This window comes from Electrophorus electricus, chromosome 3, assembly GCF_013358815.1.
Source record: "Electrophorus electricus isolate fEleEle1 chromosome 3, fEleEle1.pri, whole genome shotgun sequence".
In the NCBI taxonomy this organism is placed as follows: Eukaryota; Metazoa; Chordata; class Actinopteri; order Gymnotiformes; family Gymnotidae; genus Electrophorus; species Electrophorus electricus.
The window spans coordinates 19,530,317-19,556,299 of NC_049537.1; the positions used below are offsets into that span (position 1 = coordinate 19,530,317).

General features: G+C 48.1%; 1 protein-coding gene across 1 annotated transcript; it reads left to right on the forward strand.

The window, feature by feature from the left end:
* Positions 1-398: 398 nt before the first annotated feature.
* Positions 399-25,705, forward strand: fut8b (fucosyltransferase 8b (alpha (1,6) fucosyltransferase)). Its single transcript, XM_027016214.2, has 9 exons — positions 399-601; positions 5,733-5,848; positions 7,825-7,990; positions 9,839-9,953; positions 14,675-14,912; positions 17,566-17,812; positions 23,323-23,499; positions 23,635-23,785; positions 24,084-25,705. Exons 1-9 carry the CDS (start codon positions 399-401, stop codon positions 24,411-24,413), a joined length of 1,743 nt encoding a protein of 580 aa, XP_026872015.2. The 3' UTR covers positions 24,414-25,705.
* The last annotated feature ends 278 nt before the right edge of the window (positions 25,706-25,983 follow it).

Consider the following 25,983-nt stretch of genomic DNA (forward strand, 5'->3'; position numbering starts at 1 on the left):
ATTGAACATATTTTGCAGTGCGTGTGCATTTGAACATTTGTTATTTCTGTGTAGCACACGGTGTTCCACTGTTTCTCTCTCTGTGTTTGCACAGAACCAGAGAAGCCCGAGCACGCCGAGCAAGATCGCGCTCCGTGGAGACGAAACGGACCACGCCGAAGTCCGAAACGACCCCGTCACATCTCATGTCTGCTGACCATGCCTGACCGTCACCGTCGCTCTCACGTGACCACTTAGACGGCCCCTCGGCCAGACGAACCGGAACCGCGAAGCCCGAGCTCTCCCAGCCCCTCCTCCCAGGGCCCTCCACCCCTCCCGGCCAGAGATGGCCAGACGCCTGCTGCCGTGGTGACCGGAGGCGAGGGGGGGGCGGGCGGACCGGGAGCGGGCGGGGCAGCATGCGTCCATGGACGGGGTCGTGGCGCTGGATAGCGCTGGTGCTGCTGGCATGGGGGACCCTGCTCTTCTACATCGGGGGCCATCTGGTCAGGGACGGCGAGCACGCGCCCCGCTCCAGCCGGGAGCTGGCCAAGATCCTCACCAAGCTGGAGCGCCTCAAACAGCAGAACGAAGACCTGCGGCGCATGGCTCAGGCACTCAGGTGGGGCTGTGGGCGAGGCTCAGGGCATATGGGGGGTGGGATCGGGTTTCGGGGGAGGGGCATGGGGGGTTGAAAGGTCGGGGAGTGGTGTCAGGTCTGGAATGTGGGGTTTGTTTTGGGGAAGAGAGAATAAAGTAGCTTCTGTGTTTAAATGTGGAAATATAGAAAAAATGGATCTTTGATACCATATCTACTACTGACTACAACTACTATAGTAGCTTTTATTACACAGAATAATATTTACTTACTGCTAAAAATGTCTTAATACTACTACTACTACTACTACTAATAATAATAATAATAATAATAATAATAATAATAATAATATTAATATTGCTTCATTAATAATAATATGTTTCACCAAACTTAATGAATGTTAAACTGAAAGTAGCTTTGTCTGGGAAAGTGCAGAATGGTATCTTGCCTTTTAGGTTGGGAAAAGTGTGTCAAGCAAATTTTAGACATGCACCAAATCACTAGGCACATTGGTATCATGCTGGGCTGTTACATGCGCGCACACACACACACACACACACACACACACACACACAGAAAAAGAGAATGTGACTTCTGCGCTCTTCTCAGATTATGGCCCAGATGTGAACATTGCTTGTATCATTCAAAAAAGTTAAATATAAAAAGTTTATCCAGTTAATCTCAGATTTGTAAATGGCTGTTCTGTGAGATTTTTCTGGTTAATCACATCTCAGATCTCTGCGCAACTAATCTTGATTTACATGCAATCACTTGAGAGAGAAAATATTGTGATTTTAACATTTTTAGCTTACACTTTTTACAACATCAGCGTTTATGGTTGTGCATGGTATCTGAGCTCTGATCCCCCATGGAGACAACTCTGCTCTTACACACATTTCACAGTGTTTTTCATAATGTATACGCACACAGTACACACATAAGGACGCACACACACACATGCATGCGTCAAGCTCATCAAGAGCAGGAGATGGGTGAGAATTTATGAGTCGAGCTTTCATTTTCTCAGGATAAATATTCATCCTGTTCTGTTCCAGCTGCTGTGTGAGCTGCATACTAGTGTATGAAGATAGCTCATTAAAGTCATAACAACATACGCTCACCAGCCACTCGGGTAGAAACTCCTGCTCTGAACCCGCACTCACTGTCCACTGTAGTAGGCAAGCTAGTCTTGAACAAGCATTTTGTAGGGAGGTCACTACGAACATTACAAGGGCCCGCCCCTCCCTTGTGACCATGTGACCACTACTGATTGGACGATTTAGGTGATGGACCATCATGAAAAGAGTAGACATCTCCGCCCTCTAGCCACCCTCTGGAATCTTCTAGACAGAGAGTACACGCGCGCGTGCACCACACACTTATTTGCAGTGAGGAGACGTTGCGTACATCGCCCTTATCAGAGTGTTGGACGGGTGTAATGGAGCGTGGCAGGCTGTTAGCTAGCTGTCCGTCATCCTTAAGCCCTCCCCTTTCTACTCCTGTCATGCATAGTGTGGGAGAAGGCTGACAGAGAGAGAGAGAGAGAGAGACAGAGGGAAAGCAGAATTCCTGAGACACACAAGTATAGAGAACGTCTTACTGCCTCACTCACACACACAAACACACGCGCGCGCACAAAAACAAACAAGAAAATACACACACACACAGGATTAGATTTACTGTGACACAAACACATGCATATAGAAAAGACTATATCCTCCGCCACACTTAAGCACACACATACACACACCTGCCTCTGCATCACACATCAAGAACTACTCCTTGCCACACACACATGTAGTTCCCATATGCGTAATGGGACAGAAACAGACAAACTGTAAGGAAGAGCAGGCTGAAGAGTGTGTAGGTTTGTGTGTGTGTGTGTGTGTGTGTGGCCTTTCAAAATGAGCACAACCTTACCACTCTCATCAGGAATCATTTATTAGCTAAAACTCACACTGCCCAGCAGTCGCACTGCCCAGCAGGCAGGACACAGAGGTTAATGAGCAGCGCTGGAGGTGATCAACACCACTCGTGTTCACTGCATCATATCCCTCTCTCTCTCTCTCTCTCTCTCTCTCTCTCTCTCTCTCTGCTTTAAAATATTTAAAATTAAAATGAAAAGGCTGCATAGAATGTCCCTGTAGTTTGAGTAAATACTCTTTTATTCTTTCTCTTGCTCACTCACTCAGTCTCTCTCTCTCTCTCTCTCTCTCTCTCTCTCTCTCTCTGCTTTAAAATATTTAAAATTAAAGACTGCATAGAAGATCCCTATGGTTTGAGTAAATACACTTTTATCCTCTTTCGCTCACTCAATCTCTCTCTCTCTCTGTCTTTCTTTCTTTTTCCTTCTTTTCCTCCCTCCCTCCCTCCCTCCCTCCCTCCCTCCCTCTCTCCTTGCCCTCGGTGTAATAGATGGTGTTGTTCAGGTGGCTCCAGCAGTAAGTTGATGGAATACCAGGTGTTGTGCTGTGGAGAGTGATAGCCAAGTCATAAGGGCACAGCGAGACACACACACTCACACACACACATGGCTGGCACATGTCCGAGAGCTATAGTGAGGGAGTTTCAGTCAGAGCACTGTGGTTGATTTAAAGCAGGGGTGCTCAGCTCCGGTCTGGGGACGCCTCTCTGGGGCCTGTAATGTTCAACTAACTCTTGAGCCCCTCGTGGCCTTCAGCAGGTGCGATAGATCGGGTCTGCAGTTGAGAACCTCTGGTACTCAGGGTATAAGAGGGTATGAGCTGTAGGGTATAAGAGGGTATGAGCTGTAGGGTATAAGAGGATATGAGCTGTAGGGTATAAGAGAGTATGAGCTGTAGGGTATAAGAGGGTATGAGCTGTAGGGTATAAGAGGGTATGAGCTGTAGGGTATAAGAAAGTATGAGCTGTAGGGTATAAGAGGGTATGAGCTGACAGACATCTCTAAGAGGAAATGAGGGTCTGAGCAAAGAGACGCGAGAAGTACGCAGAGGCAGGTGTGTGTGTGTGTGTGTGTGTGTGTGGTTGGGTGAGTGGCTGTAGGTGGGCGTGTCTGCGTGTGTGTGTGTGGTCGAGGCGTTGTAAAGGCAGAAGGTGGAGGATGATGGATGAGGAGAAGCCCACTCCACACGTGGGAGGGCTCCCCCCACGTTAATGCTTGCCCCTGGGGAGCAGAGCGACAAAGCAGGTGTGAGCAGAGACGGATGAGAGACGCCTCAGACCACTGACACAAGCAGGGGGACAAACAGACAGCAAGAGGAGGGACGCATAGCAAGTGAGAGGAAGAGAGGGAGAGACAGCCACAGAGTATGAGGAAGACAATCAGTAAGGAAGAAGGAGAGGCGGCGAACATTTCTGTTGTCATTTCAGTTTGTGCGCACTTTTCTCACCCCACATCGCAGCGGGGCTTCCTGTCTCCGCCAGTCTCATTCATCTGCTTTTTCCAGCTCCGCAAAAATACGCACACACACTTCAGGACGTTGATCTGTGGTGGCGGAACAAATTTTGGCTGTAATGACATTTAACAGGGCCAGCTTTCTGTCACCCACCCTTTCTCTCGGTCATCCCGCCGAGCAGTGTAGAACTCTTCCCACCAACCCCACCCACTCCCCACCTACACCTACACTGACATGAGGTTTTTACATGGGATTTTAGGTACATTTCTGGTTGACAGGTTTATGGTCATCCACCATGTACATTAAAGTAAAGAAGAGATTGACTTGAGCTCACCTTTTCTTTCCCAAGAGCAACAGATCTGGTCTTCTTTCTTTTTCTTTTTCTTTTTTGCATATGCGCGTACGTGGAGTATCAACATCGTTGAAAGCACACGGATACACACGAATACGTAATACATAGCCTTACACGCCCGAGATATCCACCCTCTGCACTCAGACATGTTTACTGTTGTGAGCCTAATGAGACTATTCTGTACTTGTTGTGCAGCGGTTGGGGAACAGAGCATGGTGGAAGTATTTTGGCATATTAAGACCTGTTGTTGGAGAGCGAATTAACGAAGTTAGTTAATGTTTTGTGCCCCACTTGAGAATAAATAGGCTGGCAAGCCCTCATTAGAGGGCTGTTTGTACGGAAGGTGTTCAGAGCAAGCGTGTCAAAGCAGGCTGAGGGGAAGTGGGGCCATCATTTAGACTGTAATTACTGATTATAAGCTTAAGACGAATCTAAGCAGCAGGCGTAGTGTGCGCACTAAGCGTGGTGCCGTGGAAGTCAGAGGCAGACGTTCCGCTCTCTCTTACTCATGGGCCGTTTGTAATCAGCACTCCCCGGATCAACCGGCTGCGCTCACCCGCGCTTCTTCATGCTCCCTACCCCACCCTTTCGCCATTCATCCTCATCTTATTCTTGCTCTCTCTCCACCTCTCTCTGCCTCTCTCTCTCCACCTTTCTGCCTCTCTCCACCTCTCTCTGCCTCTCTCTCTCTCCACCTCTCTCTGCCTCTCTCTTTATCTCTCTCTCTCTCTCTCTCTCTCTGTCTCTCTCTCTCTGTGTGTGTTTATATCTCCCCCTTCCCTGTCTGCTGTCACCTGTAAATCATAACAAGCTGAGGGTGGACAGGCGTGTAGGGTGTAAAGGCTGTAGAGGATGTGGATGGTGTACAGGGTGTGTAGGGTGGAGGGTGTAGAGGGTGTGTAGGGTGTGTAGAATGTAGGGTGTAGAGGGGATGTAGAGGATGTAGGGTGTAGAGGGGGTGTAGGGCGTGTAGGATGTAGGGTGTAGAGGGGGTGTAGGGTGTAGGGTGTAGAGGGAGTGTAGGGCGTGTAGGGTGTAGAGGGGTGTAGGGCATGTAGGGTGTAGAGGGGGTGTAGGGCATGTAGGGTGTAGAGGGGGTGTAGGGCGTGTAGGGTGTAGAGGGGGTGTAGGGCGTGTAGGGTGTAGAGGGGGTGTAGGGTGTAGAGGGGGTGTAGGGGGGGTGTAGGGTGTAGAGGGGGTGTAGGGTGTAGACAGTGTAGAGGGTGGTGTAGGGGGGTGGAGTGAAGGCTTTGCCCAATACAGAAAGAGTGAAGAGTAACCTCAGTCATTCCTCAGTGTGTAAGAGCTCTTCCTGTAAGATAGAAAAGAAGGACTAATAATATGTGTGTGTGTGTGTGTGTGTGTGTGTGTGTGTGTGTGTGTGTGTGTGTGTGTGTGTGCCTACGTGGGTGTGTACCCTCTATAGGATCCCTGAAGGGCAGTCGGGGAGACCGAGCTCCACAGGCAGACTGCGTTCCTTGGAGGATCAGCTAAGCAGAGCCAAACAGGAGATCCACAGCTACCAGAGGCTGTTTGGGGAGGGTAAGCTAGAGAGCCTTAAACCCAATGCCTCCTCAACGTTTCTCAGCCCTGGTTCACACGGAAGAACAATATGAATATCATATCAATCGATCATCAGAAGTCGAGGCAAAGATTTGCAGAGGAAGGCGCTTTCTGTTGTCGGGCTGGTGCGCTCATTGTTATGGAAGGAACGTCCTTCTACCCCCGACCTAACTGACCGAGTTATGTCAGAGGATACACTCCGGAAGGGATGAAAAGGGATACAGCTAAGAGATGCTTTTCTTTTTCTTGTTTTTGTCTCTTTTTTTGTCACTTTTTTGGGTGAGATGGGGCGGGGGGTCAGCAAGCAGGATCACGGCCAGCCCTCCGGAGATTTAAAAAACCCCGGGGGGACGACAGCGGCCCAGTGAGAGAAGGCAAGAGGAAAAACAGAGAGTGGAAAAAGTGTGATGCCTCACGCCTCCGGTCCCACGTCTACCACAGCGAGGCCAGGGAAGGTGACCTGCGTCTCGGTCACCCGCGTGCGGACGAAGGAGTGTGGGAGGACAGTCTCCATGTCATGGTGCTGTTTTGTAGCAGGCAGTGGATCGTGTTAAACGTAACAGTGGAAATAAGGGCTGAGCAGGAGACAGGAGAGTGGGGGGAGGGAGAGAGGGAGGGAGGGAGGGAGGGAGAGAGAGAGAGAGAGAGAGAGAGAGAGAGAGAGAGAGAGAGGATACTTTGAGTCTTAACCTTGAAGGAGACAGGAACAGAAGGTGGAGAGGAGGGGAGGAGAATGTCCGAGTGAAAGAGACCAGAGGGAGAAATAGTCCTGGGGGGCTACGAGGGGCTACAAAGACAATCCAGCACTTTTACATTCCAACTGGATCGAATGACCAGAGTGGACAGAAGAAGACACCTGGGTCCACCCTGTGATGTCTACTCAGCCTTGTTCCGTGTGTGTGGACACACACTTCGATTCCCACTCTTTCTTCGCGTCCGTTTGTCTGTCGCTCATGCCCCTGGCCTCGATCTTGCTTGTGCACTCTTGTGCCTTGTAATCTCGCCGCCTTCCAAGCCGGCAAGTGGTTGACGCAACGGTCTTTCATACCGAGAGCATCTGTGAAGGTAAATAAGGATGCGAATCGGAAAACTGCGAAGGGCGAAGTGGGTCACTTTATTACCCCACAGTGCCCAACAGCCTTTTACAGTCAGTTCCCCCACAGCCATCACCACTAGTGTACTCGTGAGGTCAGACGACTGTCCCTACTATCATAACAGTCTATCGTGTGTCGCCTGGTTTTGACCAAAAGGCAGGTGTCGGCTTGATGGCTGTAAATTTCTTTGTCAGTATCATCGGTGCAGACACAAAAGAGCACCCCAGGCAGGCTGCCTCGGGTCAGCTCAGTGGACATGACCGGTTACTCACCGACCCTCGGGCTGTGACACCACGGGGCGGTTTTGGAGAGGACCACTGCTCTGTTTAGAGGAGCCATGGTTTTTACTGAAGCAGATGTGAGGCACGGCACCAAGTCGTATTACTGTGATGAGGTTTTCTTGGCACTCCGAACACTTAACGGTGTGGAAGAGGGTGAGTTTTCTGTCTCCTTCATCGTCTGTTTTTGACGCCTTTGGGGATTTCTTTCGTGCGCGTGCACCGTAGTTGCCTTGTTAGCATGAAGGCTGCCTCTTCTTTTTATCCCTGATGATGAAGACATTCCCAGCCGCCCCCTAATGGTTTTTCGCCCGATATGCCTTTTTAGTTTGTCCAAAAAACTGTGGCGCGAACTGGCTCTGGTCAGCAGCGGTGCTCTGGGGCTGGTGGCTGGGGACGTTCGGGGTGTTAGCTGGGTACGTTCCACATTCCAGCACGAGGAGGTGGAGGACGTACAGCAGCTCCAGGTCACATGAGCAAACTACCCCATTGTTTAGGGTGTGGACGTGTGCATCCCTGAAATCCCTATGGTCATTGAGCTTCCTCTGTCTGCATGCCCGTCCGTCCGTCTGTCTGTTCCCAGCGGGCCCCGGCCGTGAGCAGGAGCTGTATCGGAGGAAGGTGGAGAATGGCGTGAGGGAGCTGTGGTATTTCGTGAGAAGTGAGGTGAAGAAACTGAGCCATGTGGACCCAGCCACGCAGCAGAAACGCACAGCCATGCTTCTGCAAGACCTCGGTCACCAGGAGAGGTTAGTCGCGCACTCACACGCAGACACACGCACACGCCCACGCACACGCCCACACACACGCCCACACACACGCCCACACACACACACACACACACACACACACACACACACACACACACACATACACACAATCAACATACATTTATGTATATACACCAACATACAGACACACCATTGACAGATAAAAGATGTTGACTGGTTTGTAAGAGTGTATATGTGCATGTCTGAGTGGGGAGCACAGGGGTGTGTGTGTGGGGGGGGCAGGTGTTGTGGCGAGGGAGGGGTGGCTAAGCCCTGCTGCGCTAAACACAAAGCTTTGCAAAGTGAGGAGCAGGAAGTGGCCCAAAGAACAAAAGACAGAATAAAAGACTAAAATCCAGTGAAGCACACTTGGATTCAATCACAGGAGCTAATAACTTTCATTTGGAAATCATAAAAATGTCATAAAAATTGGTGTGTTGTGATATAGAAGTAATACGTTTCTCCACACCAGGAGTGCTGATAGGTGGCCGTGTAGGATGGAGTCAAGGAGAGCTTGGTGATTTCTCACCTCTAACACGCCTGATTCAGTGCACCAGTTAATCGCCAAGGTTTAATAGGTGTGTTAGGGAAGGGAGGTTAGGTTTAAAAAGAAAAGACAATCTCTCTCTGTCTCTCTCTGTTCTTCCCTCCCTCTCTCTCTCTCTCTCTGTTCCTCTCTTTCTCTTTCTTGTTCTTTCTCTTTCCTAGTCTCCCCCTTGCTCACTGTGTGCTGGGTGTTGTTTTTTTGGGCGGGTGGGGTTTTGTTCTGTTTTCTTCCCTCTGTCTCGGCCTCCATCTGTCCTCCCTGCCTGTTGCTTTATTGGTTGAGGAGATGTGGCAGGGTAATTGCCCCGCTATTGGACGTGTAATCAAAGCCTTCAGCCGCCCGGTGAGTCCTGCAGTCTATTGTCACCTGTGGTCATCTCAGAAGACTGACGCAGAGTGCTGGTGGCATCCCTTTTTCTACTTCCTGATTGGGGCTTTCTGTTCCAGTCTTAACGGTCCGAGACACATTGGAGAAGGTTGCCTGGCGGAGGGTGAAACGTCGGAATGAGAAGAGTCCGTCGTGTGCCTGTTTTTGAAGGCATCGAGATTCCCTTGCATCGGGGTTCGAAGTTGCTACCTATACGTGGAGTGAACAGATGGCATGGATCGTTTGGAATGCCGTGGAAAGGAGCTCGCATTGAGATATGCTGAGTGTGTGTTGGGCACAGCTGGGAACAGGAGCGCGCGTGAAGATTTTCCGGTTTCCCGCCACCAACGACTCTGCCATCTAGAACTGGATGCGTGTGTTTGTGTGTGTGTATGGGGAGTGTGTGTGTGTGTATGTATGTATATATATATATATATATATATATATATATATATATATATATATATATATATATAATTTTTGTAATTTTTTTTTTTGTGTGTGTCTGTGTGTGTGGTGGTTGACCCAGGTCATGTTTTGTTGCAAAAATACGCACATGCACACTCTCTCTTTCTCTCTCTGAATGGGTGTTGAGTTTTGTGCTGTTGAATAGCATTTGGGAGTAGTGGTACTGCTTTACAGTGCCACACAGCTCATGACCTCAAGACATTATGTTGTCAGTCCCTCGCTCGGTATCCCAGATATGACAGATATTCTGTGGTATTGCACATATGAAAATAACTGCTGCCTGTAAGCAGGCATTTGATCTCCTCATAGATCACAGAAGGTTTCCCCAGTCAAATAACACCATTCTGAGGAAAAGGTGGTGCTGTGGAATCTTAATTTTCCACTCTGTGTCTGTGTATCTGTATCAACGTGTGTGTGTGTGCCTGTGTTTGCGCCCATACGTCCAGGTCCATCATGACAGACCTACACTACCTCAGCCAGGCGGACGGCGCAGGCGTGTGGCGGGAGAAGGAGGCGAGGGACCTCTCCACCCTGGTGCAGAACAGGATCTCCTACCTGCAGGTGTGATGCTCCCACAAAGCCCAGGCCCACCAGCCCAAAAGGGCCCCATCCTGACAGGCTGGGGGATCTCCTGTCCTGCCGCAGCACCTCCTGAAATGGGCCTGGGCCCAATCCTGAAACACCCCAAATTTTGACAGATGTTTTTGGGTCATGCTGTATTCGCAAACCAGAACCTTGAAGTTTGAGGCAGGTTTGAGCTCCGGCCTCAAGTTCCAAGCTCCTTATTGTACCCTGGTGATGATGCTGAGATGCCGAATGGCAAACTGTTCTATGCTCATCTCCATTAGTCCTTCTCTCCACTCTCTCTATCTCTCTCTCATTTTCTCTCTCTCCCTCCTCTCTTTCTGTCATCACTCTATTTTCTGTCTTTTCTCTCTCTCTCTCTCTGTCCGTATCCCGCTCCATCCCTCCATACAGCCATCCCGTTTTCCGTTTTCTCCCTCCGACGCTCGGTCGGACTCGCTTGCCGGGCCCTTTTCTCACCTCTGATTTGGAGAGGGTGTGAGCCACCAGGCTTAGAGCTCCAGCCCCCTCCCTTCACCATTTCTCCGGCTCTGACCAGCCACCCAAGAGCAAAGATCGTGCTCATCTCTTTAACCCCCCCTTTGCTTACCCCCTACGCACGCGCGCACGGGTGTGTGTGTGTGTGTGTGTGTGTGTGTGTGTGTGTGTGTGTGCGCACGTGTTGCACTGTTAACAACAGCTGTAGGCAGTGCTTAGGGGCTGCTGTCTTTCACTCTCTCTCTCTTCCGTTACCTCATTACTAATTCATCGCTCCATAGCGCCCCTCCATCTCTCCCCTGAAGCAGGACAGCCCTGATGGGTCTGTGGGTAGTGTGGAGTGCTATATGTATACCTCTACTCTTCCTCAGGCTCTCTCTTCTGATCTCTCTCTCTCTCTCTCTCTCTCTCTCTCTCTCTCCCTCAATGTCTCCCCCAATTGGGAATGCACCTACTGGCGTAACTGTATTATTTACAGTATTTCCAAGGCATAGAAAAGCAAATGTTTGTGGAGTAACTCTTGGTTACTGGCAGCACTGTTCTAAATATCCGTACCAGCTCAGATTGTGTTCGAATCATTTTAGACTACATAAGGAAATATGTAGCCCAGCTTCAAATGTGTTCACGTTCATGATGCACGCTGGGTGAAGTGTCTCATTGATGTGTTTGCACTCACGTTTTGACTGAGCGCTTGCAAAACCCAAACTGTGTTCTTTTTTCCTTCATTTTCCCTTCTACCTGTGCCAAAGACTTGGGGAAGACATTTGATGTGTACCCTCCATCTTCATGTCGAATTATTTTTCAGTAAAATGGTACCTGGATTTCCTTTTATTAGAAATAAGCTGTTCAAATAGGAATTCTGATGAGACACTAGCTGTGACACTCCAGGGTTATTATCATTAACGAAAACGAGCAGCGAAAAAATCGTTAACCTAAAAATAAAAACTAATAATAAAAATCTAAATTATAATTCACTACAACACAAGTGAAAACAAATCAGAATGACAGAGAGAGAAACTTTAGGTAAGTCATTTGTGATGGCTTTAATGAATTCCTTATGTGAAAAACTCAAATGGCCAGGAGATCCCGATGTCATCAAGTGTCCTACGGAAGGCAGGCGCTGACGTTACGTTTCCATGGGAACACGCGCTCCCTCAGTCGGAGTGAGCGGCAAAACCTTCTGCCACATGGCCGCATTTGCTGGGGGCATTGAGCATCACCTGCGCACTCCTGGTGCAGTCCTAACGGCAGAGTGTAGATCGGTTTTATGCTAAAATGACTAAACTTGTCAGAAAGAAACTCTTTTAGTTTCTATATGTATTTAGTATTTTTTATTATTGTAATCTAGTCAGAAACATCTGGTCTTCACAGCTTGCATAATAAATATGAAAAATTTAAATAATAAAAACTAAAGCTAATCTTCTACAGAAAACAAAAACAAAATTAATATTTGCACCCTGTTAAAATAAAGCTGGAAAAAGCTGAAATGAACTAAATATAAAGTTATAAATTTGGAACTAATGAAAATTTCAAAACTAATAACAGGCGGGTGTGCGTGTGTGTGTGTGTGTGCACGCACATGTTTTGTAGCTAATGAAGGCTGTACTAACCCACTTGACCTTGCGTCAAGTGTGGAGTTAGCATTCTGATCTCCTCCCCTGTGCACAACTGTCTGCATCAAGCACATGGCAGGAGAAGCTTATCTGCCTTTATTCACACATAAGCAGAGGCTAAAGATGTTGCTGTGATGGTGGTATTCACGATTAATGTGACATTGTCGTGGCATCGAGTGTGATTAGTGTTCTCATATTAATCGTGATGGCACTGAGTGTGATTAGCCTGATCATATTAATCGCAATGGCAGTGAGTGTGATTTGTGTGATCATATTTATCGTGTTGGCACTGATTGTGATTAGTGTGATGGCAGGAAATGTGAATGGTATTACGACAGTAAGCAGCATTAGTATGACTGCAATAAGCAAGGTTAGTGTGATGGTAGTAAGTATAATTCTTTTTGTGATTGGTGTGGTCCTAGTCAGTGGGATTAGTGTGATGGGAAAAAGCATGATCAGTGTAAAAGCAAACATGAATTTACTGTGCCCCATCCACTCCTGATGACTGAGACCTGTGTCATGGCAGTAAGTGTGTCTAGTGTCATGGCACTTAATTGTGTGTGTGGTGATTAGTGTGTTGACAGTCGATGATTAGTGTGTCAGTGTGACAGTAGGTATCAGTGATGAGCGTGATTGATATAGTGACCGTTTGAGTGATTAGTATGTTAGTAATGTGTATGATTTGGTGTGATCGCTGTAATAGTGTTGGCAGTAAAGAGGTCATGAGTATGCAGTTCACGGTTTGATCATCTGTTAGTGATTGCTTCACAATCACTGCCATGAGTTCAGTCACGCCGCCGTTCCTGGGTAATCACCAGGGGTTCACGTGACTTTCAGCGTCCGTCTCTCTCTCCTCACTCTTTTTTTCTGTTTTCTCTTTTGACCGTAAACCAAATGATACAAGCAGTTTATCTGAATGTATTTAAAGCCTCGTTGCATGATGCGTGTGAGCTGAAGCGATTCTCTTTCAGACTGCCAGAGCCACATTCACGCTTTTTTTTATGTGGTCTGCTCTTTCATTAGGCCGCGGTTCAGTACACGCTGTTACGCATTGCCGTAACGATTTACTTCCTTTCTCCCTCGCTGATGACGTCCTTCACCTTGTTTTCTTCGGCGTCATCATCTCTGTTACCAGTTGATTGGCTCACTGAGCCTTTTGTGTGGACCGTTTTCTGAAACTTTGCCATAAGACATGCCGCCGCCGTCGTTTCCTGAGGAGATGTCATTTCCGTCTCTGTGACGCGGTTTCAGGGTCTGACAGCAAGGGCGTTCTGCCCAACACTGGAGGAAACAGTGGTCCTGAATACGTTTCGTCCGCTTCTGATATGAACATTTTACTCCGCGTTTCTTTTCTTTTCCTTGGAAGAACATGTTAGTGGGCTGACAGAGAACGGCTTTGGTCTTAATGACATGTTTGTGCAGACCACTCTGCTCTGTAGCCCTATTAATGTTATGGCTTCACATGTACCAGAGCGAGCACATCTTGTGACCGCTGAAGTGGCAAAGCCGGCATAAGAGAGCCGATTTGAAGTCATTTTGGGTTTCTAAGTCATTAGGGGTAAATGGATCACTGACGACAATCTTTGAAAATGCTCAGAACAAGCCGGCTATCCCCATTGGCTGGAGGGACTGTGGTGAATACAGCTTTGCTTCTCTGACTGTCCCTGCGGGAGTATGGGGGGGGGACGAGAATAAGCGACAGCTCTCGTGCCTTATGACCCCACCACCAGTCAGTCAGAACAGAAGGGCTGTGAATCATCTGGGTGAGCTTATGCAGTGTGCATCTTAATGGTTGCCTCAGCAAGGTGGTCTGGATATTTTATTTTATTTTTTTACTCTTTCCCTGAGGTCTGGTAGCCTGTACAAGTGTGTGTGTGTGTGTGTGTGTGTGTGTGTGTGTGTGTGTGTGTGTGTGTGTGTGTGTGTGTGTGTGTGTGTGTGTGTGTGTGTGTGTGTGTGTGTGTGTGTGTGAGTCAAACCCATAGATGACAGTTCCTGGGGCGACAGCCACATGGAGCAGCACTGGGCTGGGTTGGGGTGCCTTAAACGTCTGAGACTGCATCTTAAGCTGCTGTGTGGTGTGCCTGGTTGGGTTTTTGTCTTGTACAACCAGATTAGCCATGTGGAAAAGCAGAATAACACAAATGTTAGGACATAGCTTAGTGGGTCCAGTGGCCATGTTTAGGGTTCAACAAACACCTAACGCGCTGTTAGCGTGTCTGCCTGGGTTCATTGAGGTCTGGGAGCTGAACGCAGTGCTATGTACAATAAAATGGCACTGGTTACTTTCTGAGTATACTGGAATAGTTCTAGGTGTATTCATCAATCTTTGTTGTTAGGTTGTATTACCATTACAATTTATGACTGTGAGGCCAGGGAATGAGATAGAAAACAGAATGTGGAGACTTTTACAATGTCTCATTGTCCCAAATAAGGTGTCTTTAAAATTCTCATTCTTTTTCTCTCTGTCTCTGTCTGTCTCTTTCTTTTTCTGTCTCTCTCTCTGTCTGTCTTTGTGTGTGTGTGTGTGTGTGTGTGTGTGTGTGTGTGTGTGTGTGTGTCTCTCTCTCTCTCTCTCTCTCTATCTCTCTCTCTCTGGTCTCCCAGAACCCACAGGACTGCAGCAAGGCCCATAAGCTGGTGTGCAACATCAACAAGGGTTGTGGTTATGGCTGTCAGCTGCATCACGTGGTCTACTGCTTCATGATCGCCTATGGCACCCAGCGCACGCTCATACTGGAGTCGCACGGCTGGCGCTACTCCACCGGTGGCTGGGAGACCGTTTTCCGGCCGGTCAGTGACACGTGCACAGACCGCACTGGAGCTTCCACGGGACACTGGTCAGGTAGGTGAGGTGGGGTAAAGTGAGAGGGTGGGGTATAGAGGGGTAGAGTGAGAGGGTGAGGTAGAGAGTGGTAAAGTGGAGTACAGTGAGAGGGTGGGGTAGAGTGAGAGTATTGGGTAGAGAGGGGTAGAGTAGGGGAGAGTGAGAGGGTGGGGAGAGTGAGAGGGTGGGGAGAGTGAGGTGTTGGGGGAGAGTGAGGTGTTGGGGGAGAGTGAGGTATTGCGGTAGAGTGAGATGGTGGGGTAGAGAGAGGTAGAGTGGGGTAGAGTGAGAGGGTAGGGTAGAGTGAGAGGGTGGAGTAGAATGAGAGGGTGGAGTAGAGTGAGAGTGTGGGGTAAAGTGAGAGTGTTCCATTAACTGAGTGCCAGAAGGTTTGAAACAATATCTGCATAGGTTTGTATTTAAATCCTATTTTATTATATTCTTTTCTTTTGCCATTCTGTTGGCCAGAACAGCAGTGATGGTGATTGCCTTTTGGGGGAACTAGATATTTTGCCCCTATCTTTTTTATGCATCACTCTTATTCTCAGAATCATTTTTAAAAAGCTCTCTGTGAAGTCTGGAGTGTTTCTCTCTCTCTCCTCATCCCTTTCTTTCACCAGTCCCACTCTTCTCCGTTTGCCTGTATTAACCAGATTCCTTTCTCACTCATGCACTCTTTCATCTCGTCAGTATTGTCCTCTCATGCTAATCTCTCCACTCCACTGCGGAATTCCGAACCGCAGCTCCAAGGTGACAGATCTCTGCTGCTGGACAGAAGCACAACTTGCCCGTTTGGCTTTTTTTTTTTTTTTAAACAAAAAAATCTCTGTTGGTGCACTCCACTGAACACAGATGTGTGTTGAGTGTGCTCAGATTTCCCACTTTATTTGATCATCTGTGAGTTGCATGTACATGTGTTCTTTAGAACGTCGGATATCAGACACAGACATGGTCATTAATGATTGACACGTAGACACCTCAGTTGCAGAATGACACACATTTTCATTATGGACTGACACATATTTATGGACTGGCACACAGACACTTCCATTATAGACTGACTAACACACACACGCACTTGCATTAAAGACTGATGCACTTGTGAGAGACAGATCTACTTGTGAGAGACACTTGTGAGAGACTTTTTCTCTTGTAATAAAAATAACACTTTTATTTTAATTACAAACTGACAGAGACAGTTCCATAATGTACTGAATGTGTCACATACATTCATACATTACACACTGACAAAGAATCTCTCTCTCTCTCTCTCTCTCTCTCTCTAACTCACTCATTCAGTCTATCAACGAGAAATTAACTTCTATCAGATTTGGAATACAGCTCCTCACACTTAGAGCAGTTAGTCCAAGTTATTAATTTAGATTTGAGGACAAGCTGCAAGTCTTTTCCTTAGTTTTGTGTCCTAATTAACCCAGTTGGGGCTGCTGGGGGAATCGATTATCCGAAATACTTTGCCAGAGGTGCTACAGCCTCTACACAAAAGACAGCGAAAAGTATCATCGTCCCCCGCCGCCCCCTTCCCCACTTCCCCCCTCCCGCTCTCGCGGGAGCCGCCAGCGCTTTTATATCAGCGCCGCCCAACGCTCGTGCGTTTTTTGCCGTTAAATATTTGATGCCTCGCCCAATTGAAATTCGCGGCACGCGCCTCGCGCTCTGTGCGGAAAGGTTCGCCTCGGCGCTCGGCCCGCGCGGAGGAGCGAGCGCTTCGCGGCACCTCGGCCATTTGCGATTTGAGTTCTGAGGCGCCGGTGCCGTCGTATGAAGAGACGCACCCTAGAAATAAACCGCGTTATTGAGGAATGCTCTCTGTGTCGCGCGTTTGCGAGAGTGCTCATTCGTGGTTTGCGTGCCGCTGTATGGCTTTAAATGGCGCTGGGTTAATTGGAAGATATTCTATTTAAAAACAAAAGAGAAAATAGCAAACATTCAAAGCATATCTCTCTCTCTCTCTCGCTCTCTCTCTCTCTCTCTCTCTCTCTCTCTCTCTCTCCCGCTCTCTCTCTCTCTCTCTCTCTCCCGCTCTTTCTGGTGGCTTGTCCTTCCTCTCGTTCTTAATCAGTCTGGCGCAGTCCTGCTCCGAGCCCCGCGCCAGCGAGAAAGAGGGAGAGAGGATGAGTGAGAGGATGTCACCTTGCCTTATAATACTTAGCGCTCAGGCCGTGAGGTTGATAACCACCCGCCTCCAGTGCTGTCGCTCGGTCTCTGTCACTCTGTCTCTCCCTCTCTCCATCTGTCTGTCCCTCTCACGCTGTCTCTTTCTCTTGCAATACATATAGCACAATTAACTCTCCTATTCAGCGGACTCTGCATTTGCTGATAGCTCTTGTATTAGCATAGTATTTAAATACCACACAAGTCAGCAAAATTATATATTTATGAGTGGAGGATAATATATTCATGCTTTACACATGCTGTATAGAATACTTTTAGTCACATTGTTCCCAAGTGATGAGCTAAAATACAAATACATTGTCTTTGACCTCCTGTGACTTTATATTCCGTATGTTTATCATTGTGCAGTGTGTGCAAAGCATGCAAATAATTTGCATTGCTGGTAAATATAGGGTCGGAATCCAAACATCTCAGGTGATATGTGTATTTGAGGGTCTGCAATCTGAGGGTCCCTTTTTTCTCTCTCTCCTTCGGCTAGGGGAGGATCACGATCGGGACATCCAAGTGGTGGAGCTGCCCATTGTGGATAGCCTCCACCCCAGGCCCCCGTACCTCCCACTGGCCATCCCGGAAGACCTGGCCCCCAGACTTCAGCGGCTGCACGGAGACCCGTCCGTCTGGTGGGTATCTCAGTTTGTTAAGTACCTGGTCCGGCCGCAAGCGTGGCTGGAGAAGGAGATGCAGGAGGCCAGCGTCAAACTGGGATTCAAGCACCCCGTCATCGGGTAAGAGCTCTCTAACCTTACACCACCATGTCTCCGCCCCTCCCCACCTCTCCTCGCCCGATCAGAGTCTCATCCCATCGGTCGTTCTCTCACCGGATTGGCTGGGAAGACAATGAAGAGGGCATAGGTTTTGAGACGATGACAACAGCGTTAATTGCCGAGCCCTGTCCGTAAACCGGGATCATGTACCCACTAAACGGTGCTGCTCAGATGGGGATACGCTGTCTGATTTCCCACAGGGAAACTGCATCATATCTTGTCGTGTTCCCTGTTTGTTACCCAGTGTAGATTCTATCGCTGAGGCCTAAGTCGATCTAAATGCTTCCTTTTTTTTCTTTGTTTTTTTTCCTTGATACTGTCTTGTAAAAAAACAAGAATTGTTGTGTAGCTGCAGTTGTTACAGCAGCTCAGAGGATGTCCCCTGATGTGCTGCGTACTTTTACAATCAAGAACCGTAAACCGTCGCCGACACCTGAGCTTATCTGCTCGCTGGTCCTGCAGTCTACACTCGTGACGAGCACTTCCACTTTGTTTTCCTTCCACCCCTCGGCACTCAGACGGCTCTCCTCGCGGTCATTAATGACCTTTCCCTCTCTACTGACTCTGCCGCCCTTAATATTCTTCTCCTCCTTGATCTTATTTCAGCGTTTGATCCAGTTTTCTGTGGCATAATTCTTCCCGCCCGCCACTCAGCCATTGGCACTATTGGCACAGTTCTCTCATGTTTTCTTTTACCACGTCAAAAGATGTTTTGTCTTCACTCGAAAACGCAAATCCTCTTCTGCTCAATCTGCCCCAGCCATGTTCTCCAGGGAAACCGTTGTCAGCCCTCGCCGTTTAAAGGCGTCTCCTCGGGAAAAGTGCCCAGTGTCACAGCCTCAGTCATCGTTGCTGAGATGGTAACGTGAAGATCCATTTGAGTGTCCGTTCCGTTCCACCACCCCGCTCATTAATGGAGTGTATCCGTGAAGTGAAGCTCTGTCTGGACCCCAGAGTCGCAAGAGGGAAAACTCCAGTCCAGTCGCTCTTCACTCAGGAGTCAATCAAATGTGCTTAGTAACATCAATGGGGTTTATTATTATTACTACCACTACTACTTAAATTGCCTGACTATAATTTCTCATTTCAGTGTATATTCCTTTGTTGTTGATGTTTTTTGTGGTCTCACTATTATAAAAACCTTTAAATATTTAAGAGAAGTGGAATGAAAAATGAGGGACCTTTGTCCATCACAATGCTTCTGAATCACACACGCAAAACACACGTTTGTCATTATGTGAAAGTGGCTTGGTGTGTGGATCACGTCAAGCTGACCCCATGGATTCACTCAAACTGCCGTAAGTGTTAAAAATCTTTTTCTTCGGCTGTCCACTGACCCGAGTGGATATACAGACTGGACAGCTGCACTGCCTAGATCCTTCACGTCAGTTATCTTCTCTTTTAGTGACACGGTTGTTATCAGGTCTGGCTGTTCCCTGCCGCTGTGCAATGCTCCACAGATGTTTGTCTCCACATCTGTCTTCCACAGACATCATATTGGGACAAACAGAAACAGAAAGCAGAGCCCAGCGTGTGAGAGAGATGGCGTGCTGTGGGTAACCTGCACCTCCACTCCTCCACTTCAACATGGTCGATTCCGTGGTTGTCTTTTTTTTTTAAGCTCTTCATATCTGGGCTGGTGTATGCCCCACACACTCTCTCTCTCTCCCCTCCTCCCCACTCTGCACCCATCCATGTATTCATCTGTCCACATCTTCCTCCCCTTATTGCGTTTCTCACTCTTCTCCCAGTTGTGTAACTCGTTTTTTTCTATTTCTACAACTTTCTCTCTCTCACTCTCCCTTTGTCTTCATAATTCTCGGAGAAAGAAAATTGCCGATTCGCCCTCTCCCTCAACCCCTCCTCGCCATTCTTGATCTTTTATACTCATCTCTATCACTCTTCTTCGCTCACCAGCCCCCTTCCCCCAAGTGGCCTTTTTCAACCCTCTCCCTTCTCCCCACCGGGAGCATGAATGAAAAGAGAGATGAGTGTTGGCACTATAGGTCTTCAGGAGCGCCGCTACAGGGCCGTGCTGAAACCCTCTGAGAGGACGTTCCGTTCGGGGGGGGCTCAACACAGCCTGAGAGGCAGGGGGTGTTCTTCCAGAACAAATTCAGGAAGCCAGACGCATTTTTGCAGAACGCCAGCGCCTGTCAAGTGTGTTAATACAGCTCAAAGGGTTTAATACCCGAACAAATAACAGACAAGGATTCTTTAAATTAAGACCAATTATTGTGGCAGAAAAATATATTTGCTCAGATTTTACACTCCAGTTTGAACGTGTTAACACCTTTGCGTAGCATTGTTGTATACGATTGGTCGTGAGCAAATGCAGCAGTTGGACTTTTATTAATTATTTATGTTCTCTTTATAACGTAACCATCGCTCAGCAAACCACGGGTAGCACAGACGCCTTTCCATGCAGGCATCTGTCCGGACCTTTTTTTGACAGTGATGGATCAACTTTCTCTTGTCAGCGTGTAGAGTTCAGTCGGCTTCGTCCAGGTTTGTTTTCTCCTTCAGAGTGCGTCAGCTCTGTCTGTGGTACGCCGGTGCTGTTATCGCTGTGTTCGAGCCCCGTTCCTATCCTTCCGAACACACACATCAGCTTCCTGTGCAACATGCCTTCCACGTGTGACGTGTCCTCAACGGCCAGTGAGTTCAGGGAATGAATATTTTTAAAAAATAACATATAATTACACCACAGGGAATGTAAAGGGTAGCACACAATAGGAAAGGCTGCAATGATGAGTACTGTCAAAAAAAATATCAATAAAATTATCAGAGAGAATCCTTTTTAAAGGTCAAGAAAAGAGAAAGAAAAGTCCAGAGTGACTTACAAAATTATGCAGAGAGACTAACAAAAGTGCTTTGTCATCTACTCAGAGAATGCATTCTAGCCAGTACAGTAAGTTAAGACACCAAGGCACCACCAAACTAAGACACTGCTAGATACAGGAGTCAATGCTGTACCAAACAACAACACTGTTTCCCATTAGCCAGGTGGCGCTTAAATCCTCTATGCTTCCGGATACTCTGCCGGCCAGCAGACCAGTGTGCGTGAAATTTTAATTTTACCCCTCATCGACGTAAAGACCCTCTTTAATATTTGGGAGTGTGGCGGCAGCAGTGCCGTTTGTGCCAACGGGGGCGATGAGTTCTTGATGGGTGACTTGGATGATCATGGGATTGAATGCCTTGGTTAAGTTGCGTGTCAAGGATCCTAGTGAGCGCGTCCCAGCGAGGAGGGCCATGCCAGGAGCTGCCTGAGAGGATTTTGGACCCAGTTCACCCGTCTTTCATCTCACTGTCTCACGTCTGGTTCTGAGGACGGCTCGGCTTCAGTGTCCATGCCGCAGCCTCTGATCAGTGATCCTGGTCCCTAGGAGGTCCCTGGTTTTGGTCCCAAATCCCACCCTGTCACCAACACCTGAACTGAGGCACCTAGAATGACGAACACCCAGCGCAGTAGTACCGGGAGGTGCCTGATTCAGAAGGCTGGGCCAAGTCCATCGTCCTTCTGATCACTGTTTCATGTCTGGTTCTGAGGACTGCCTGGCTGCCGTGTCGCCGTCGCTGCTGTTAGGTACGCTGTTATTCCATGAAGCAAAGGCAGTGGTTAACAGAAATTAAATTAAGAGTGCAATGTTTTTTTAAAAATGGTACCGCAAATCAGATTGAGGCTCGTAGCTCCAGTCGACACTGAGCTGTAATCTTCATATCCCCCCCCCACCTACTAACCACAAGTAAACAAACATGGGAGAAACTTGGGAACTGGTTGGCTGGATTTTCTCTGCTTGTGTGTGCATAGTGTATTTGGTTTTTAAGGATTTTTTTAATGATTATTTAGAAAGGAACTTCTGTTAGATGTTGAGGAGATCTCAGTTTTGACCGTCTCTCGTGTGATGCGAGTTGGGCGGATTGGCAAAAGTTGACTGTACAAACAAGCCTGGTGTAAGACGGCAGTCACATAAGGGCACGGCTCTGCAGAGGACACTCTGCAGAGGATACCAAGAAGTGTGACAGCATTTGTTAGCAGTTGATGGGGGATGAGGGGGGGTTAATATTGATTTCTGGATGCTACACACATCAGTGTAGCTGAGACAGCTAGCGAAGGATATGGGGGGAGAGGTGGAGCGAGAGAAGAAAAGGAGAACACGGGCGTCAGGGTGTGTGTGTAAGTGTGTGTGAGAGAGAGAGAGCTAAGTGAAAGAGCTTCTCCACATCAGCCGGTGAGAACAAGCAGGGGAAGCTATACAACGAGAGAGACAGAGAGAGAGATGGACGAAAAAAGAAGGTTTTTCCCTCCTGACCCACCCTGTGAACTGCCCTGCAGGCTGCGATTTTGGCCCTCTCACGCCGTTCCTGTCTGGATGCGTGTCTCACTTCATTGTTCTGTCCTCCTCTCTCCTCCCCCGCTCTCTGTCCCGCCTGCCCAGCGTAAACAAACTCCTTCACAGCCACCCCGAGCTCATCTGACGGCCGGCCAGCTCTGCTAACGAGCAACGGTGGGGTATGAGCTCCAGCCCTTCGCCCAGGGCCTGGCCTGCTTATCCGCTCTGTAGTAAACAGCCAGCACGGACGCGGACGGTGGCCGCGTCGTGTTTGCTCCTGGTCGTCTCTTCTCCTTCCCTCCCTTTCCATTCCTGTCCCCCTAATCTCAGCATGCTGCGCTTAGCTCACCAGTTGTAACTAGCAGAACCGCTCGTCATCCGTGTTTTTTGTGGTTTGTAGCAGTAAGGGAGGATGAACGGTATTCTAATCTTGTCGCATACATGAAGGACTCCATCGGTTGGGCTGCATAGTGCAGCATTCCCCAGTGTTTAAACCATCGCGGGTGATGTAGTGGAACTCGTTAAGAGCCACCAGCGTTGGGAGGTATGAACTGATGTGAGACTATTGTTCACGCAGTACGAGGACTGAAGCAGATACAAGGTGATTAAATGTATGGCCTTAAATCGTTAAAATGCCTAATGCTTGTAATAAAACATATACAACAGCAGTAACATTTATTTAAACATACTCTTTATTTAAACTAACTATACTTCTATCATAAACACGCCTGTGTGCGCATGTATGTGCATCGGAATGCACACACATCCACATACACACAGAATGCATAATCTAAAACAGAACCTGTACACTAAGGCCCACAGCTCATGGCGTTAAGTAAAACTAGGGTAGGATATTCAGCATTTCCTTCTCTTCTATTTCTTTTCTCTCGCTCTCTTGCTCTCTCCCAGCCTTTTCCTGGCTCGCGCCCACATCTTTTCAAAGTCAGGTTCACATGTGTTTTAACAGCATGGCTGCCCTGCCTCATGGCCATTAGTTGTCTATTAACTGTTAGCTGCCGACAGGCAAGACCACACTGCCCTGGGGACCAATAAATGATCAGACCAGGCTCAATGGATTTCCAGCCAGCTGGAGCTAAACATGGCGTGTGTGTGTGTGTGTGTGTGCGTGTGCAGGGTGCATGTGAGGCGTACGGATAAGGTCGGGACAGAAGCGGCATTCCACCCAATAGAAGAGTACATGACCCATGTGGAGGAGCAGTTTCGGTTGATGGCCCAGCGAATCCAGCTGGATAAAAAGCGGGTATATCTGGCAACCGATGACCCCGCTCTGTTACAGGAGGCCAAGACCAAGTGAGTCTTCAAAGAAATGTGTGAGAAGAGTTGATGTGTTTGTGTGTGCGTGCATGTGTGTGTGTGTGTGTGTCTTAGAGAGGTGGTCAGATCGTTTCTTAAATCTCTGGATGCGTGTGTGTATGTGGCCATCAGGTACCCAGATTACGAGTTCATCAGTGATAACTCCATCGCATGGTCGGCTGGTCTACACAACCGCTACACAGAGAACTCTCTCAGAGGAGTTATCCTGGATATTCACTTCCTGTCACAAACCGACTTCCTCGTCTGCACCTTTTCCTCACAGGTACACAAATACACACATACACGCAGGCTCAGACTGCTGACCCAAGGCCACTGTCATCCTGACCCTGGCCACCATATGCATTAAACATTTTTAATGCACCTGATCCAGCTTACAAAGGTTAGATCTGAGACCTTTAACCACAAAGAAAATTATATAACTACCAGTAATTACAGTCAGGCCCATTGCTGGTCAGGGGAGGAGCTTCCGTTTCTAGATCAATCAAAAAAATGATGGCTTCTGCAGAGGTATCTGCATGCCCGGCATCTGATTGGCCGTGTGCTGTCCATCCCGCCCCCAGGTCTGTCGTGTGGCTTATGAGATCATGCAGACGCTACACCCTGACGCCTCCTCCTACTTTTACTCTCTGGACGACATCTACTACTTTGGCGGGCAGAACGCCCATGACCAGATCGCCATCTACCCCCACCAGGCACGTACCGCCGAGGACATCCCCCTGGAGCCTGGCGACGTGGTGGGCGTGGCCGGCAACCACTGGGACGGCTACTCAAAAGGCGTGAACCGCAGGCTGGGTCGCACCGGCCTGTACCCATCCTACAAAGTGAAGGAGAAAATCGAGACAGTGAAGTACCCCACGTACCCCGAGGCCGACAAGCTTCTTATGACCTAAAGGGAGGAAGAGAAGGCTCAAAGAGAGAGGCAGGAGGACAGAGAGAGAGGGGGGAATAATTTGCTTGTGATATTTTCTTTTCCTGTACAGAGGTTAGATAGGAGAGCTAAGACATAGCCCATGTTTAGAAGACACCCCGAAGACTTGTCGGCACGTGCACGCGCGCGTGTGTATAAACGTGTATTCAGGCATAGCACGTGTCTTCTGCCATGAACTTGGGTAGCTGAAGTGGACTCCGATATGAGCAAAGGGGCATCTCTACGTTTGGCTGCGGGGGCTGCCCTTTATTCATTCATCGTTTGGGTTCCGTTTTAAATGCATTTCTTGCCTTTTAAACCACCCCCCTACCCGATCACAGAACCCGCCTTTTAACGCCTTTTTCCCCTGCTCGCAGTTCCTGACGCAACCCTTTTATTCACTTATAACCCTTTTCATTCTTGTTTTTCCAACACCTTGTGCTTTCACATATTTTAATAGTCTTTAAGTGTGTACGTACATGTGTGTGTGCGTGTGCATGTGTATGTGCATGGGTATGCGTGAGTGGATGGGGCCTGATGTGGAGTTTTTATCACCGTGACGTTCGGCCTGACGGCGGAGATGAACATCATGGATGCAGTACTTTGAAGTCACCCTTTATAACAGTACACGGCGGCGAGACATTGAGACAGTATCACGGCTACGAAAGGACTGTCGGCGTAGAAAGAACGTTTCCTTGTATCTGACATATACTTAAAGCTGGGCACACCGCTGTAACGCTTGCATTTTATATATGAGTTTGATTTCAAATTTGGGGATCAGTGATAAATGACGTTGAGGTTTCCTATTGAACAGCAGTTTGGGGTTTCGTGCAGACATGTCTCCGGTCATCTTTAAAGCAAAGAAAAAATACCAACGAGAAGAAGGAAACGTAGAAAGAAATGAAGACAAACCAACGCCATGGTGTTCACACCGTACTGACTGATCAGGCTTTATGAATACACTGTACAGTATTTTGTGGTGCGCCTAGTAGACTAACTCAGTTGGCCACTCCTCCATGTGTCCTCCTTCCAGTCAAGACTAATGGTTTTTCTTTTCTTTTCTGATTTCCACTTATTTATTTGCTGCATCTCTTTGCCATCTTTGAGATGTGATTATGAGATTTGTATTTATTTTATAATAAAGGAAAATACTGAAGTTTTTTTTTCTTCGTCATGGGAGCGTGTCTTCAAAGACAAAAAAAAGGTTTTGTACATTCTGTTTGAGGGCATTGTGTTTGATAAGCCACAAATCAATTAAAATGGAGGCCATAACAAGTTGGGCTCGTTTGTTCTGTCCTCATGTGTCCTGTCCTCGTGGGTTCCTCTAGCCGCTGGCTAAAACACTCTTCCTGTACAAAGCGCAAAAGGATTGATCAGCAGTTTGCCTTCCACCCACCACACTCCGATCTGTTAAAAAGGTCAATAAACTCCATCGGGCTATTTCTTTACCCGGGCACGAGCCGGGGGGTTTCTTTTCTGCTCCACTACTGAGTGTGGATCACTGGCTGCAAAGCCGCCAGGAAAAATGGGGTTACAGGGGAATGCAGGAAAAT